The sequence below is a fragment of the Phoenix dactylifera genome, chromosome 13, assembly GCF_051530095.1.
Source record: "Phoenix dactylifera cultivar Ajwa chromosome 13, Ajwa_hap1_PhDact_Kaust_v1.1, whole genome shotgun sequence".
Lineage (NCBI taxonomy): Eukaryota > Viridiplantae > Streptophyta > Magnoliopsida > Arecales > Arecaceae > Phoenix > Phoenix dactylifera.
Genome location: NC_143202.1, coordinates 6,490,800 through 6,507,384, shown reverse-complemented (window position 1 = coordinate 6,507,384; position 16,585 = coordinate 6,490,800). Strand labels below are relative to the sequence as shown.

At 39.9% G+C, this 16,585-nt stretch overlaps 1 protein-coding gene across 1 annotated transcript; it reads left to right on the top strand.

Moving 5' to 3' along the window:
• Positions 1–988: 988 nt before the first annotated feature.
• LOC103695678 (cysteine proteinase 1-like) lies at positions 989–5,243 on the top strand. The gene is made up of 4 exons (XM_008777058.6): positions 989–1,546; positions 1,634–1,753; positions 3,859–4,105; positions 4,675–5,243. Exons 1-4 carry the CDS (start codon positions 1,076–1,078, stop codon positions 4,941–4,943), a joined length of 1,107 nt encoding a protein of 368 aa, XP_008775280.3. The 5' UTR covers positions 989–1,075; the 3' UTR covers positions 4,944–5,243.
• The last annotated feature ends 11,342 nt before the right edge of the window (positions 5,244–16,585 follow it).

Below are 16,585 nucleotides of genomic sequence, written 5' to 3'. Positions count from 1 at the left end.
GATAAGATATCAGCACAAATAATAAACAGATATGGGGATAAAGGACATCCCAGCCGCAATCCCAAAGTGGACTCGAAGAACAGTGTGGGTGTGCCATTGACCAAGATAGAAAACTTTGGTCCCCGAATGCACCCCATGACCCATCCAATCCACTGCCTGTGAAAACCGTACGCCTCCAGTGCTCGCTCGAGAAAGCTCCACCTGATCCTGTCGTAAACCCTCTCCATATCCAGCTTGATGGCCATTAAGCTGCGCCTCTTCGATGCTTTTTGAAGATCCCACATCATTTTCTAAGCTAATAAAATATTATGTGAGATGTTTTTACCAGCTACAAATGCCTTCTGCTTATGGCTGACGATACCAGGTAAAAGGGGCTTTATTCTGCCTTTTCGACCTTCGGCATGGCGGAGGAGTGCTGCTGTTCAGGCCTTCGCGGGAGACTGGGAGAGCGACGGGTTTGTTTGTTGATACAAAATATATTAACCAACAAAGATATAATACGCAAGCTGACGAGCGTTGCACGGAACCTTTCCCAAAACGTAGCATCAAAAGAAAACCACGGAAGAGCTGCCCCAGCCGTGCACCCTTCACATGCAACCCTGGTCCACCGCACTGAAGACAACGGGAGCACCGAGGATGACCTCATCAAAATCTTTCCGACCGTTGGATCTCTGTACCGTTGGCAATTTGGCATAGGCACAGGAATTTAAAAGTGACTTACTGTGGCTCATGTACCAAAGAGAGGCTATCTGGGACACCATCGTCTTTTTCCTCTCGTATTTTGCTGCTCGGATCTGGGCAATCAGAGCGAACTAGCGGGCCCCACAGTATTTTTATATTTGCACGACGCCATGAGCCACGTTTTGGTTTTGGCGTACAAGTTGCACAAGGAAACCTCAAGCAACAAGGCAGGCAATACAGATATTTCCAAAGAGATAAGGACACGTGGCAATCATCCTGTGGTCCAAAACCCTCCAACCAAAGCCCGCAGTTGAAGATATAATGGGAATGGGGGGGGGGAAGACCGCTCGGCTCCAGAGAGAGAGAGAGAGAGAGGGAGAGAGACGTACCGCAGATGGATCGCCGTTTCCTCTCCCTTCTCCTCCTCGTCGTTGTTGCACTCTCCTCCCCCGTGGCGTCCTCATCGTCGGCCGACGATGACCCGCTAATCCTCCAGGTGGTCCCGGACGCCGAGGACGACGAGCTGATGCTGAACACGGAAGCCCACTTCTCGAGCTTCCTCCGGCGATTCGGGAAGTCGTATGCGGACGAGAAGGAGCACGCGTACCGGTTCTCGGTGTTCAAGGCGAACCTGCGGCGGGCGAGGCGGCATCAGAGGCTGGACCCCACCGCCGTGCACGGCATCACCAAGTTCTCCGATCTCACCCCTGCCGAGTTCCGGCGTAACTACCTCGGTCTCCGCGGTGGACGGCGCCTCCGGCGGGCGCTGGCGGCGTCCCACGAGGCGCCCATCCTCCCCACCAACGACCTCCCCACCGACATCGACTGGAGGGACCACGGCGCCGTCACCGCCGTCAAGGATCAGGTTCGGCTCTTGCCCTTCGCCTGGCCCCTCAGTTCTGCTCTTTTTCTGGTTTGATTTTTTTTTGTGTGGTGATTTTGGGCTTTTTAGGGTTCTTGTGGATCGTGCTGGTCTTTCAGTGCTGCGGGGGCTCTGGAAGGTGCGAACTTTCTGGCCACTGGAAAGCTGGAAAGTCTTAGTGAGCAGCAGCTCGTCGATTGCGACCATGAGGTTTGACATCTCCTCCCTACAACCCATCTCGCGCTCCCTTTTTTTCTTTCGATTCTCTTAATTAGATATAATCTGGAGGGTTTTTTTTTAATTATATTTTGATGTTCAGTTAGATTGGGTTTTTTCCTTGTTTTTTCTTTTTTTTAATTATTCCTTCCTTTTTAACAAATGGTTTCGATTTATTCCTTCACTCTGGCTATAATATTGTGAAATTTTGTTTAAATAATTGTCTAATTGGCAGACTATGAGATGCCATCATCTGGTGGAGAAAGGATTTTTTTTTTTAAAAAAAAGAATCAACATCAATAAATGGACTTGGCAGTTCGTTTATGAAGCTAGGGTTTCTTTTTGTGGACCGGAGGTTCAAGGATGTAAGAAGAAAAGTGCATATTATTATGAGGTGGGGTAGTGTTTTAGCAGGCAAATGAGAGTGGGGAAATACAGGCTTTGTAGTTATGAAAATAACTTGCCATGGAGACTGGCTCACCAGTAAGTGCAGTTCGGTTAATTAGTTTACAAATGGTCTTCGATGTTGGACAAACTATTATTCGAGCCAGACTTGCTCTTTCTTTTAATTTAGTTTCCTCTTTAAGAAAAAACAGAAACCAATGCTGTTTAGATGGGCAGTCATTTTTGTTGGGCTGATATTGGCCGTGCTTGTTAGTTACTCAAGTTCACATATCTGGACCTTAAACAGATCCAAGTCAGGTCCTGTATCATGATTTCAAATAACTTTGGGTGAAGAAAAGAAAGCTAAACTGGTGATACTTGATGACTGCTGATCCATTCACTAAGTAATTAGTTGCTTCTAGTTTGCAAATCCTTGTTCTTTGAGTCAAATGCCCATTTCAGTTTTATTTGTTAGTCTTAGTTCTTGATGCAGATCTTTTTGATATCATAAAGCGATTACTGACATCTATTCTTCCAAATACTTGCTTCAGAAGTCAGTCGTACTAGGGTGCTAGTTCCAGATCCAAGAGTATGTGTTGACATATGTCACAATTTAGACATGCATATGATAAATAGATACTTCTCAAATTTTTTAGTTGCATATTCTAAAGGGTGCTGAATAATTGGATTCTTTCAGCAATTACTCTGATATTGTTCTCAGGAATTTTCTACCATAATGGCATTAGAATGAGCAACTTGATTGAGGATGGGTGTATCAAAATTCTTTGAATAACTCCATATATGTTGTATACATTAGTTCAGTTTGTAATTTGGATGATGAACATGGGTTTTTATAACAATACTATTGGTAAGCTGTATGGTGCTAAGCTTTTATCCCAAGACCTGCAGTACCAGTACTGCCACCTATGCCATTTGGCCAGCAGTATGGTATGGCATGCTCCTGTGCCGCGCCGTTCCAGCACGAATCAATAGGAAAACTGGCAATTGTGGGAGAGAGGGAGAAGGAGAGGAAAAAAGAGGGATGGAGCAGAAGAGGGAGAGGGAGGGACAGAGCTACAGGGGGCGGCAAAGAGAGAGAGAGAGAGGGAGGGAGGTGGAGGGAGGGGGAGGGAGGGGGAGAGAGACAGGGAGGGAGATGGAGACGAAAGAAGGGAGTGGGAGAGAGGGAGAGGGTAGCGGTGCCGGAACAAGGCTAAGGGAGGGGGAAGCCCAAAGCCCTCTCTTCTCCGTGCGTTAGAATTGGGGAGTGCCCTTTTTTCGAAAGGAAACGGGGGCGTTGGCCCCTTTTATATTTTTTTGAATTTTTTTAAGTAATGTCGGAGCTACTGCCGACTTCGCTTTTTTTTTAATTATTATTTTTAAGTAAAGTTGTCACCTATGGTTACTTCGAGCTTCAATCAAAATCTGCCGGCCTAAGAATATATTTTGGATGATTTTGAAATTTTCTGATCATTTTTCTTTGATTCTTTGTTGTATTTCATGTAATTTCTAACAAAAAAGACTGAAAAGAACAAACTGAATTTGCTGAGAACATTTTGGATAAGATACTTTCGTGCTTGATAAATGTACTTTGGCTCAGCTGGAGGCCATCGTGAGGAGATATTTTGACACATAACAGTGCTATAAATGAACTCTGTGGTCAAGTTCTATGATGAATTGCACTCTCATACATGACATTGCTAATTATTTTGTAGTGTGATTCGTCCGAACCTGATTCATGTGACTCGGGATGCAATGGTGGGTTGATGACAACTGCCTTCGAGTATTTACTAAAAACTGGCGGGCTTGAGAGTGAGGAAGATTATCCTTATACTGGGACAGACCGTGGTGGCTGCAAATTCGACAAGTCCAAGATTGCTGCTTCAGTTAGAAACTTCAGTGTTGTCTCCACGGATGAAGATCAAATTGGTGCTAATCTTGTGAAACATGGCCCTCTTGCAGGTGGGTAGTAGTTTCTCGAAGTCTCTTCTTAAAAGCTTTGTTCATTAGATAGCATCCTTGCATTATTTTTTATTTAACAACTAGGAAAGATGAAAGATTAAGTTGCATGTAAACCTGATAAACAGACACACACACCCACACGCACGCGCACACACACACCCACACGCACGCGCGCATGCGTGCGCGCGCACACACACACACAGAGAGAGAGAGAGAGAGAGAGAGAGAGAGAGAGAGAGAGAGAGAGAGAGAGAAACTGTCTTCTGCTTGTGCTTACTATTTTTAATTCTATGACTTTACTTTCTATCAAAGGTATAGGGATTCGTAGTAGATAAATTAAATTCAGACAGCTGAATTCATATCGGGCGCTGATACATAGAGAAAGCTAAAAAAAAAAAAAATCAGAGTGGCATAAATTTGGTGGGTTAAAGTTGGCTATGTGATATGTCTAAGGGATGGCATATGGGATGTGAACTGCTCTGAATGTGCTAGGCTGTAGAAAATATTATCCTCTGGTGTTTCATCTGGTAACAGAATGGCTGCTGATCTCGTAATCACTTTGCATGCAGTGGGCATCAATGCGGTCTTTATGCAGACATATATTGGTGGTGTCTCATGCCCTTACATATGTGGAAGGCATTTGGATCATGGGGTGCTGCTGGTGGGTTATGGATCCGCTGGTTATGCTCCTATTCGTTTCAAGGATAAGCCATACTGGATCATAAAGAACTCTTGGGGTGAAAATTGGGGAGAGGATGGATACTATAAGATCTGCAGGGGTCATAACATCTGTGGGGTTGAGTCCATGGTCTCTACTGTTACAGCTATTCGCGCCTGATAAGAGGCTCTTCCATAACATTCCTTAGCCCCTGTGCTTAGTGTGATACTTGTATTGCTTGCCCAGCAGCAGATACATGTATTCTGTTATGTTGTGAGATTGAACATTCTCGCTTGTCATATGATATTTGGGAACTGGATATCATCATTGTAAGGTGTCTGACTTTGCCTAGGTCTATATGCTGATAACTGTATACTGCATATGGTTATTGAAACGTTCTCATCTGCCTTTGATATGTACAGTGCCTGTAAGCTACTTGTACGAGTGATAATTTAATTTTTATAGCTTTCATTTTGCTCAGCCTTGCTTCTATAATACTTCGGATTTTGAAAGAAACTTGATGATTTTAAACTGCATGTCAGTGTCATCCTTTTGCTCATCCTATACTTGCATTATATCACTAGATGAAGCAAAGTTGGTAAATTATTCGTAAGGTAAAATGCTATATTTGCAAGCATATCTAAGGAAAAACTCTATGCATGCTTTATGAAGCACGGCCTGTCTGGTTTGTACCCTCGTGGCAAGATGTGAGGCCTGTGCTATAATTGGTTTTCAGATGGCTCACAATATGTTAAGGGGACCTTTGTGGACATCCAGCTTCTCTCTATTGTTATTATGTCCTTCTGATTCTTTTTCTCTTCTTGTTCTTGCTCATCTTTATGTTACTGTATCAGTTCTCTTTTCTCTCTTTTCCCTGACAAGAAGCTCGGCCTGCTGTATTGTTATTAAAGTGGGTATTTGTCTGCCCAATTTAGATTTGCCTGATCATAACTAATATTACAATATTTCATTATCTAAATTATCATCAAGTCAACCATGTTTCAGATGTTCGAATGGCACTTCAAGTGGGTTCTATATTTCAACCTATCAAATGCAAGGTTCCTTTTCTAGTGGGGTTGGCGTGCAGCAACCTGCTGCAGTAGGAAATGGTGCGGAGAATATTTGAAGATTGCCCTTTTTATTTTCCGTGACTCGTAAATGGGCGAAGGAAAAACCATTGAATTATCATTCCAAGGAAAAGGGGGACTAATAACTTGAGGCGCTGTCAAACAGGTTAAGGTCCCTGTTGAAGTTGAAGTGGTGTTGGGTACCTGGTAACTGCCTTATTGTGGATAAGAGATCAATAAAAAATGAACGGAAGAAAAGAACAAGGGGGATAAGATTTGGTCAGGTGCATTTAATTCTAACATTTTACGAGTGTGATGGCTAAAAGACTAAAGAAGTCTTTGAAGGCCATAAAACTTTATCCTAACCATGGAATTTATATCTTATTAACTCTTTATTCGTAAATAATCTTTTATTAAAAATATGTGCATGACCCCGTGCATTCTAACTCATACGGAGGAAGGCTAAATGGACAAAAAAAACTCCCAAAAAGAAGGTAGCCCTCTTAGAAATACCCTAACCTTTCAAATATTGGTGACGATGAGATTTGAACCCGTCTCCCTCTAAGTCTATAGTAAGGTCCCATCGCGAAAATTTACCAAATGAGCACCAGTTTCTATCGTACGCATCTCTATGATATAGATTATGTAAAGGATTCCAACTCCTGTTGAGCTAGTGGGGTATTATGAAAGCGAAAAAGAATTTTTATGGCGCTGGGGAATATATAAACACTCTCTTTAAGGTGATGTTTGCCCCAACTTGAATGAGCTTGCTACTGAGATTGTAGCAAATCACCTCGAAGATATGAGAAAGCCCCAAGAAATCGCTAGACAGCAATTCTGAGTTTCCACTTTGACAACTTCTCTAGGAAACTGCGCACTTGACTATGAAAGAAGAGAGAAGGAGATGAAGAATGAGTGAGTGCTCTGAAATTTGTGATCAAGAGCCTCTATTCATAGATGTTGACACACCTATTCATGAAACAACATGACTGTTTGGAAATATTTATTCATGAAATAATATGACTATTCATATTGAATTAATACTAGTTATTTAAGAATTATATACCAATAGTCACATTCATTCCTAATAGTCACATTGTTTCCCAAGAGTCATGGTGGTTGCCAATTTCACATTGGTTCCCAAGAGTCATATTGTTTTCCAGGAGTCAAATTGGTTCCCAATAGTCTCATTGATTAATTGAACCATTGTGTCCCTTTACTAAAATGAATAATTAAATATTGAATATTCAATCATCATCACACCCATTCACTTTCATAAATTAATATTGGAATCTATAAATTATTTCAACAATCCCCATTTAGATTGTAATATTAATTTTTCAAGTCAAATACTAAAAGGTTTCAAAAATACAAGAAGGTATTTTTCGATTTAAACCTTCAATTAGTGTAAGTATTTCAAAGTTCTAATGAAATCATTGGTGTCCTAAGCTTAAGCCATGATTTCTATATATTAGAACTAGAAATACCACACACATGATTTTATCTAGTTTCAATGAGAAGCTCACTAAAAATTTTAGCACTATTTTGGCCTTCTGCTGCATATTGTTTTCATGAACATTTATACAAGTAAATCCCAAAAGTTATGCTCGTGCGACACCACTTGTTATGTTCATATAGGTGAAGTTCCCTTTTTAGTGTCCTTGTAATTACAAGCAATTATATAATTTTGAACATCATTAAGAGTATACTAATCCTAAAAGAACATAATGGTTAGCACCGATTCTCCTAAAATGGTACAATTAAACTATAAATTTTAGTGCTAGGGCAATCACCTATCAATAATTTGTTGTTACCCATTCAAACTTTTAGCTAGTGGTCGTACTAGAAAAGGCTGGGCCCATTACTGGTGAGAGAGGTTTCAAACCTATTTAAATTGATTTAATTTTCACCATACCTCTCAGGAATCCCTTAGTAAATGGATCTGCCAAGTTATTACCTAACTTTACGTACACAATGATGACTATTTCTTTCAGTATCAACTGTCTGACATAATATATCTCAAACAGATATGTCTAGACTTACCATTATATATTTCACTAAATGCTCTAAATATAGTTGTTTCACTATCACAATGCAAAGACATGGCTGGTTTTGATTGTGGCTACAACTTTATATTGAATAATAAATTTCTGAGCCATTCCATCCCTTTGCATACTACTGCCAATGCTAGAAACTTAGCTTTCATTGTGGAAATCATAACATATGTTTGTTTCTTAGAAGCCCATAAAACTGCTCCTCTACCTAAGGTAAATACCCATCTAGACATAGACTTGTTATCCTTGGACTAGTTATCCTACCAGCATCATTGTAACCATCTAGTACTATAGAAAAATTGTTATAAAAAAGCCAAAATTTATAGTTCTTTTAAGATATGCAAGAACTCCCCAATGGCTTCCCCATGATTAATACTAGGATTGCTTGTGTACCTAGAAAGTTGGCAAACTGCAAAATGCAAATTGCAGCATCTGGCCTAGTTCAATGCATGGCATACATCAAGCTCCCAATTGCACTAGTGCATTCAATTTAAGCAATTGATCTACTATAATTTTTAGTTAATTTACATGAAACATCAAATTGGGTACTTACTTCTTTAATTCCTAAATGTTAAAATTTAAGAATCGCTTTCTCAATGTAATGAGACTGATATAAAGCATAACCCCAACTAAATTTCTTTACTTTGACACCTATATAAGACAATATCCACTTCATTTAGATCCTTCATTTTGAACTTTGAAATTAGATACTCCATTTAAAAAGGAAGTTTTGACATCCATTTGATGTACATATTAATTATAAATTGATGCTAATGCCAAAAGTACTCTAATGGATGTTAATCTAACCATTGGTGCATATGTATCAAAATAATTCATACCCTCCATTTGCTTAAATCCTTTATCTACAAACCTAGCTTAAAATTTGAATGGATTAATTTGCATTGTATTTTTCTAACCTCAGGGCAAATCTACTAAGGTCCAAGTATAATTTGATAATACTGAATCCATCGCATCGTTTATTGTATGTTTCCAAAATGCCAAATCTCTAGAAGCCATAGCTTCTTTACATGTCTTTGGATTATCTTCTACGTTCTATAAGATGGGTATCTTATTAAGTATAGTAGTAATATTACCTTCAACAAGATAAACAATAGCTTGGGAAGATGCAAATTCAAGATCCAAGTGCTTTTCTTTTCCAACTCTTTGACTTCTCCTTGGTTTAGTAAGAGGTCCTAGCATTTTCTTTTTAATGCTAGAAGAGAGGCTAGGATTTGAATTAGTTTCCTATGTTTCAATAGGATCTAAAATAGAAGTGGAATCATTGCAAAATTTATTTTCAATAAATCCATGTCTTTTGATTCGACAATGACATTAGAGTCCAAATCCAATAATCTATAGGCTTTGGAATTTTCAGCATATCCTATAAAAACACTTCTAAGAGCTAAGTTTTGCATTTAAAATCATAACATTTACCATATTAACAAAAGTTCCATTATCCATTTGGTTCAGGGGTATGTGGAGAACTAGTTTGGAGTATAAAACAATTTTCTTCAAAATAAGAAGAAAACTCAGTGGAAAGATACTCACCACAAAGATATTCACCACCACTATCACTATGCAAAATTTTCATCTTCTTTTCTTTTCGATTTTCAACAATAGATTTATAGCAATTGAACATATTAAAAGCTTCATCTTTACTTTTTATTAAACACACACACACACACACACACACATATATATATATATATATCTAGAATAATCATCAATAAAACTAATAAAATACCTTTTTCCACCTCTAGTTGAAATTCCATTTAGTCTACAAATATCAGAATGTACAAGTTCGAGCAACTCAGAATTTTTCTCTACATTAAGAAAAGGTTTCTTAGTCATTTTTATTAGAATGCAGATTTCATATTTTCTTTATCATCATGACTATATAAAATCAAACCATATTTAGCCATAAATCACAACGATCTAAAAATTTACATTTGCTAAATGACGATGCTATAGAGAAAAACAAGAAGTGATGCAGGATGAATGCGAGGGATTTAAACATAAGGATTATCAGTAAGTTATGTTGATTAACTAGCCTAATAGTAGCAGGAAATTCAGTCACATATGGGATAAGAAAACATTAACATGAGCATAGTAATTTCAAGACTAGTTACCCGCATGTACTAATTCATTTAGGACTTAGAAGAATGGACCGTTGTGGTTGAGAAACCACTTGATTAGGACACTTCCTTCAATAAATCAGACCTAGAGTTGAGGTTTACCAAACATTGAACTTCTGGAATTTTTTTTTGGAGGAGGATCCTTGATCTTACTCTCGAAGGTTGATGATTGGATGACCAAGCTTCATCTTCCGTTGCAACAGGGCCCTTTTGCTATTGGTTTGGAAGGAGAATTGACCCAATGACATAGAGTACTTTAAGGACCTGGAACAAGGGCCTCACGCCCAACCTTCTCTCAAGGTGACGAAGCAAGATTGCTAAGGAAGAAAGAAGCACTTTTTATTCATTCATCAATTGACATTACAAGATGTCATGAGGAGGTATTTATAGACTTTCCTCATGATTTGAAATTTAAACACATAATGAATGGCGCCCCACATTTGAAGGCTTGATTGCTAGAGAAAAGAAAGGAAAGTTGGCCAGCTTTAAGGGGAAGGTTTGAAGAGTTGTTGACTCCCATTTGAAATTTTCTTGCATTTGAATTGTGGCCGACCTCTTGGACTTTGAATTTGGGTGACGTGTCAACTTGTATGAGGTGGCGTCCCAATAGGTGGCACATAGCATGTTGCATAGGGATTGGTTCTTCTGATGAGGTGGTGTGACGTTGCATTGGTTCCTTTGATGAGATGGCATGATGTGGTCGGCTCCTTATGCTTGACTTCATCCTGGTTGGCGTGCTTCCATTGGTTGGAGTAGTGGTGAGGTGGCTAGCTGATGTTGATGTGGATGCCGAGGTGGTACTCCAAGGGTGTGCAAAGGTGGTGGTAGAAACCTGACTTGGCTTGCTTTCTGACTCAATGATTTTATTTACAGGACTCGATCAAATTTAAATTAGCCATAGTGACCTTGAGTTAATTGATTGGAGTCTTTTCCGAATTCTAGTGCCCGCACCAATTCTCCCGGGGTGGGAAGAATTCGACTCTGTCGAACAGGGGTTGGTTTGGCTGTGGTACTTTTCTAGTAGATTTGGGTTGAGTCTCTATAGGTCCTCTCGAGTAATCCATGAATCATCAGATTCGGGTCGACCCTCCCAGTGAACCAAATAGCGTTGGTACCCTTTGTTCCGGGTGGTGATAGCTTGATCATCCAAGACATGTTCAACCCTATCTCTCGGTTCTGGAAATGTGGCTGGAGGGCACTTAGGTGTGGGTTCACTCTCAATGGGAACATGATCAAAAGGTTCACTAGGTATCAATGTTGGTCCCTTATACTCTATAAGGTCTGAGATGTTGAAGGTCGAGCTAATACCAAAATCAAGGGGTAAGTCAACCACATAAGCGTTAGGTTCAATTTTCTTTAGTATCCTAAATGGACCTGCACTGCGGGCATGCAATTTTTTCATAGTTCCCGGGAGAAACCTTTCAGGTTTTAGTCTAATCATTACATAGTCTCCTTCAATGAATTCCTTAGCCCGTTTGTAACGATTAGCTGCTTGCGCATAAGCTTTGTTACTCATGTCAATTTTCTTACTGATTTCCTTATGTAAATCTCTGACATGTTGTGCATATGATTCTGCTGTCTCTGAGACTCGTGCATGTGATGGTAATGGAATAAGATCTACAGGTTTCCTAGGTTTATATCCATGGACAATCTCAAAAGGACTCTTTTCTGTGGATCTATTAACTGAGCTGTTATAAGCGAATTCAGCGCGTGATAATAGGAGATCCCAGTTTCCTAGGTTGTCACCGACAAGGCATCTCAATAAGTTCCCTAGACTCCGATTAACGACTTCGGTCTGACCATCAGTTTGAGGGTGGTAGGCAGTGGAGAATTTGAATTTGGTTCCTAGCATATGCCAAAGGGTCTTCCAGAAATAGCTAGTGAACTTAACGTCTCTATCTGATACGATGGTCTTGGGTAAACCATGTAGCCTAACCACTTCATTTAGAAAAAGTTTAGCTATTTTTGAGACATCATAAGTCTGGGAACAAGGTATGAAGTGTGCCATTTTGGAGAATCGGTCTACCACGACATATACTGAATTATGTTTTCTCAGAGTTTTGGGTAATCCTAACATAAAGTCCATGCTAATATCTTGCCAAGGGCATTCGGGGACTGGTAGGGGAGTGTATAGACCGGTGTTTTGTCGTTGTTGCTTTGCTGTGGTGCAGGTTCGACATCGGGCTACTATTTGGGCAACGTTTTTCTTTAGACCTGGCCAAAAGAACTGGTCTTCGACTTCTAAGATGGTTTTGTTCCTACCAAAATGACCAGCTAGGCCTCCTGCGTGGATTTCCCAAACTAGAAAGTCTCGGGTGGAGGTGCGGGGAATGCACAACTTATTTTCTTTGAAGAGGAATCCATCGTGAATGGTAAAATCGGGAAATTGGCTCGAGGGTCCTTGACGGATTGATTGGTAGGTTTCCTTAAAGTCGGGGCAATGTTTATACTCCTCCTTGAGCCTTTCAAAACCTATGGCTTCGGTACTAACAGAAGTGAGGAGCATATATCGTCTACTAAGGGCATCGGCAACACGATTTTCTTTTCCAGCCTTATGTTTCAGGACGAAGGTATAGGCCTGGATGTACTCTACCCATTTCGTATGTCTAGGGTTCAACTTTTTCTGAGAGTTGAGGAAACGTAGGGCTTCATGATCGGAGTATAGGACAAACTCTAGTGGCAGAAGGTAGTGTCTCCAGTACCTTAGGGCTTGGACCACTGCATACAACTCTCTATCGTAGGTAGAATACCTTAGCTTGCCGTCGTTTAATTTCTCACTAAAGAATGCTACTGGGTGGTTTTCCTGACTTAGAACGCCTCCAATCCCGACTCCTGATGCGTCACAGGCAACCTCGAAAACTTTGGAAAAGTCGGATAATCTCAATATAGGTGCTTGTGTCATCTTGTCTTTAATCTCTCTAAAGGCTTTCTCAGCTGCCTTGGTCCACTCAAAATTTCCTCTCTTAAGGCAATCAGTAATGGGGGCGACAATTGTGCTGAATCCTCTAATGAATCTCCTGTAGAATGTGGCTAGACCATGAAAGCTACGAATGTCATGAATGTTTTTAGGTACTGGCCACTCACCTATGGATTTGACCTTTTCGGGATCGGCAGATACTCCTTCAGTGGTCACGACAAATCCTAAAAAGATAATCCTAGGTGTCATGAATTCACATTTCTTTCGATTAGCATAGAGGCTATCTTGTCTAAGTGATTGACAAACTTGTCTAAGGTGATTCAAGTGGTCATCTTTTATCTTGCTATATATGAGAATGTCATCAAAATAGACTACCACAAACTTTCCAATGAATGTCCTTAAAATTTGGGTCATGATCCTCATAAAGGTACTAGGTGCGTTGGATAAACCGAAAGGCATCACTACCCATTCAAATAAGCCGTCTTTAGTCTTAAAGGCAGTTTTCCATTCATCCTCCGGCCTAATTCTTACTTGATGATAGCCACTCTTAAGATCGATTTTGGAGAATACCGTGGCTCCGGCCATCATATCTAACATGTCGTCTAGACGGAGAATAGGAAAACGGTATTTGACGGTAATCTTATTGATGGCACGACTATCTACACACATTCTCCAAGTGCCATCTTTCTTAGGGGTCAGAAGGGCAGGTACTGCACAAGGACATAAACTCTCCCTAATGAATCCTTTCCTAAGTAACTCGCCAACTTGCTTTTGCAATTCTTGGTGCTCCGAAGGATTCATCCTATAATGGGGTAGATTGGGCAAGGTGGCTCCTAGAACTAGGTCTATGGCATGCTGAATGTCCCTTAAAGGTGGTAGGTTGTCAGGAAGGTCTTTAGAAAATACATCTTTGAACTCTTCTAAGATTTCAACCACTTCTTGAGGGTGTGCTACTGGGATTTGGTATTGGGTCTCCTTAACAGTCAACATCCAAATGGGTGAACCCTTATTGATCTCTTGCTCTAATTCCTTAGCATTGATTAGGTTCAATCCAGGTTTCGTTTCCTTCAGACTACTACTAGCTCCCCTCTTAACGTTGTCCTTAGATGGGGTAGGGTGAACTACAATTTTCTTTCCATTATGATTGAAGGAACATGAATTTGATCGTCCAAACAGGGTAGCATCATGATCGTATAGCCATGGTCTGCCTAGGATAATGCTACTTACTCCCATAGGAAGGACATCACACCATACCTTCTCCTGATAGGATTGAAATTGTATCTGGACTTGGCATCTAAGTTTAATGGGTAGTGAGGTCGAATTTATCCAAGATACTTTATAGGGATGGGGATGGGGTACGGTAGGCAACCCTAAACTCTTGACGGTGTTGGTTGATATGGCATTGACACAACTTCCACCATCTAAGATGATTTTGCAGGCTTTTTCTCCTATTTTGATAAAGGTTTGTAGGATGTTGGTCCTACGCCAATCTTCTTGTTCTTTAGCCTGGGTCAATATACATCTCACAAATCCTAGAAATTCAGACGTCTCAATGATTTCTTCCTCTTCTTCATATTCATCTACCAAATTGGTCTCTGCTTCGTAGACTTCTTCTCCATAATTCTCTAGGGTCTCAGGATCTTCTTCTTCTACTTCTCCTATGTGTAACGCTCTAGTGGGGCATTGGCTTGCATAATGTCCTATTTTATGACACCTAAAACAAGGGACATTGTTTTTCTTTCTACCTTCAGGGGCTTTTCCTTTGTCGTCCCTACGAGCCTGTGGAGTGATAGGATTGGGTCTGTGTAATGGGTTTGAACTTGGGTTTGGCCTGCTTCCAGAGTTGCAAATCCTATAGGGTTCAGGTCGTCGAAAAATGGGTCCCCTCTGGAATCGTTCACAGTCTCTGGCAATCTGGTAGGCTTGGTCTAAATCATGAATTTTCCTTAAGAACAATTCCCTTTGAATGTCCTCCTTAAGACCAGCTCTAAACCTAGATAGGGTTACGGCTTCTGACTCAACTATGTTGCACCTCATAGCGAACTCATCAAATTTGGCAATGTACTCAGATACAGTTTTCCCTCCTTGATTTAATCTTTGCCATTGATCTAGTAATCTCTGTTCATAGGATAATGGGACGTATTTCTCTCTTAGCTTAATTTTCATCTGTCTCCATGTATTGATAGGTAGTTCTTCTCTTTGCCTAGTGATCCTCTCAATATTTTCCCAGTATAACCTTGCATGTCGTGTCAACCTAAGTTTGGCAAATTTGAATTTTCTTTCTTCCGACATTTCATACCACTCAAAATATTGATCCATGTCATTTTCCCAATCAATGTATACCTTAGGGTCTAGACTTCCTTCGAAGGAGGGTGCATCAAGTCTGATACTCCTAAGGGCTCGTTCATCCTGGTCTACATGATCCTGATGTGGTCGTCGCTGATTATGTTCAGGAGTGAAAAGGTGGCGATGGGGTTGGGGTGTCAATTCAGGTTCCACGTGGGTCTGTTGATTTTTCTCTAGGGTTCCTAGCCTCTCCTCAACTTGATCAAACCTATTGTTCAATTGTTTGAACTGCTCAGTCATAGTCCTTAGGATGGTCTCAAGATTGGGGTCCATGGCTTCAATGGGTTGTGTATGTGATGGGTTGTAGGGTGATCCTGATCTAGTTGTCATACAAGGCTCAAGACAAAACAAAATGACTAGCCTATGCTAGGGTTTGCTAAATCTAAATCAAAGACTTATCTAATCAAAATTGGTTCACCACTTGCCCAGGCCAGTTGGACCAAGAGTTCGTGTAACCGCCATTGACCATACTTAGCTGATACCAACCGCTTAACGGGGCTGGGCAGATAAGATGGTAGCCACGACCCTGATCGAAATTTTTCTAGACAGCAAGGAATTAGCCAAATTCAATTAGCCTAAAGACTCGTTGTGGTTTCTAAGTTAAGTTGGCTCGTTGAGTTTTAAATTAGGCTTGGGTTCTAGATTTATGAGGGTGGTTGTTTTGGGCTAAGGAAAGGTGATGAAATCCTTCCCTTATGTTGCAATTAGAGTGCCCTTAATATGATTTATGATGGATGCAACTATTTTAAATGTCCACACAAGTTGAGATTTAAAATTTCAAATTTCAAATTTCGAATTTAAACTTTTGAATTTTGAATTTCAGATTTGAATTTTAGTTTTCAGCTTTTGAATTTCAAATTTCAAATTTCAAGTTTAAATTTCAAATTTAAATTTTGAATCTCAAATTTTTTTTTGGTTTCAATTTAAGTTCCCACTTTTAATTTGAATTTTGAATTTCAAATTTGGATTTCAGATCTAATGTTTCAAAATTTCAAGTTTTGAAATTCGAATGCAAAATTCATATTGAAAATTTCAGATTTGGAAATTTTAGATTTGGAAATTTCAGATTTGGAGCCCAAACCTAGAATTTCAAATTTAACTTTGAAATTGTTAACTTCAAATCCTAAATTTGTGGAGATCAGATCTCAACTTTAATAACTAAAATTTGGAATTAAAATTTGAAATATTCAAATTTAATTCATAAACTTAATAAGGCATGCAAACTAGGATTTTGGCATCAATGGACATCAGGAAAGTGCAGAAATTTCAGCATAATCAATGTGTGTGTCCTAATTAACCATGC

Coding starts and splice junctions, on each gene's coding strand:
- LOC103695678 (XM_008777058.6), top strand. CDS start 1,076: ATGGATCGCCGTTTCCTCTCCCTTCTCCTCCTCGTCGTTGTTGCACTC. Junction 1,547..1,633: donor TCACCGCCGTCAAGGATCAG/GTTCGGCTCTTG, acceptor TGGGCTTTTTAG/GGTTCTTGTGGATCGTGCTG. Junction 1,754..3,858: donor TCGTCGATTGCGACCATGAG/GTTTGACATCTC, acceptor ATTATTTTGTAG/TGTGATTCGTCCGAACCTGA.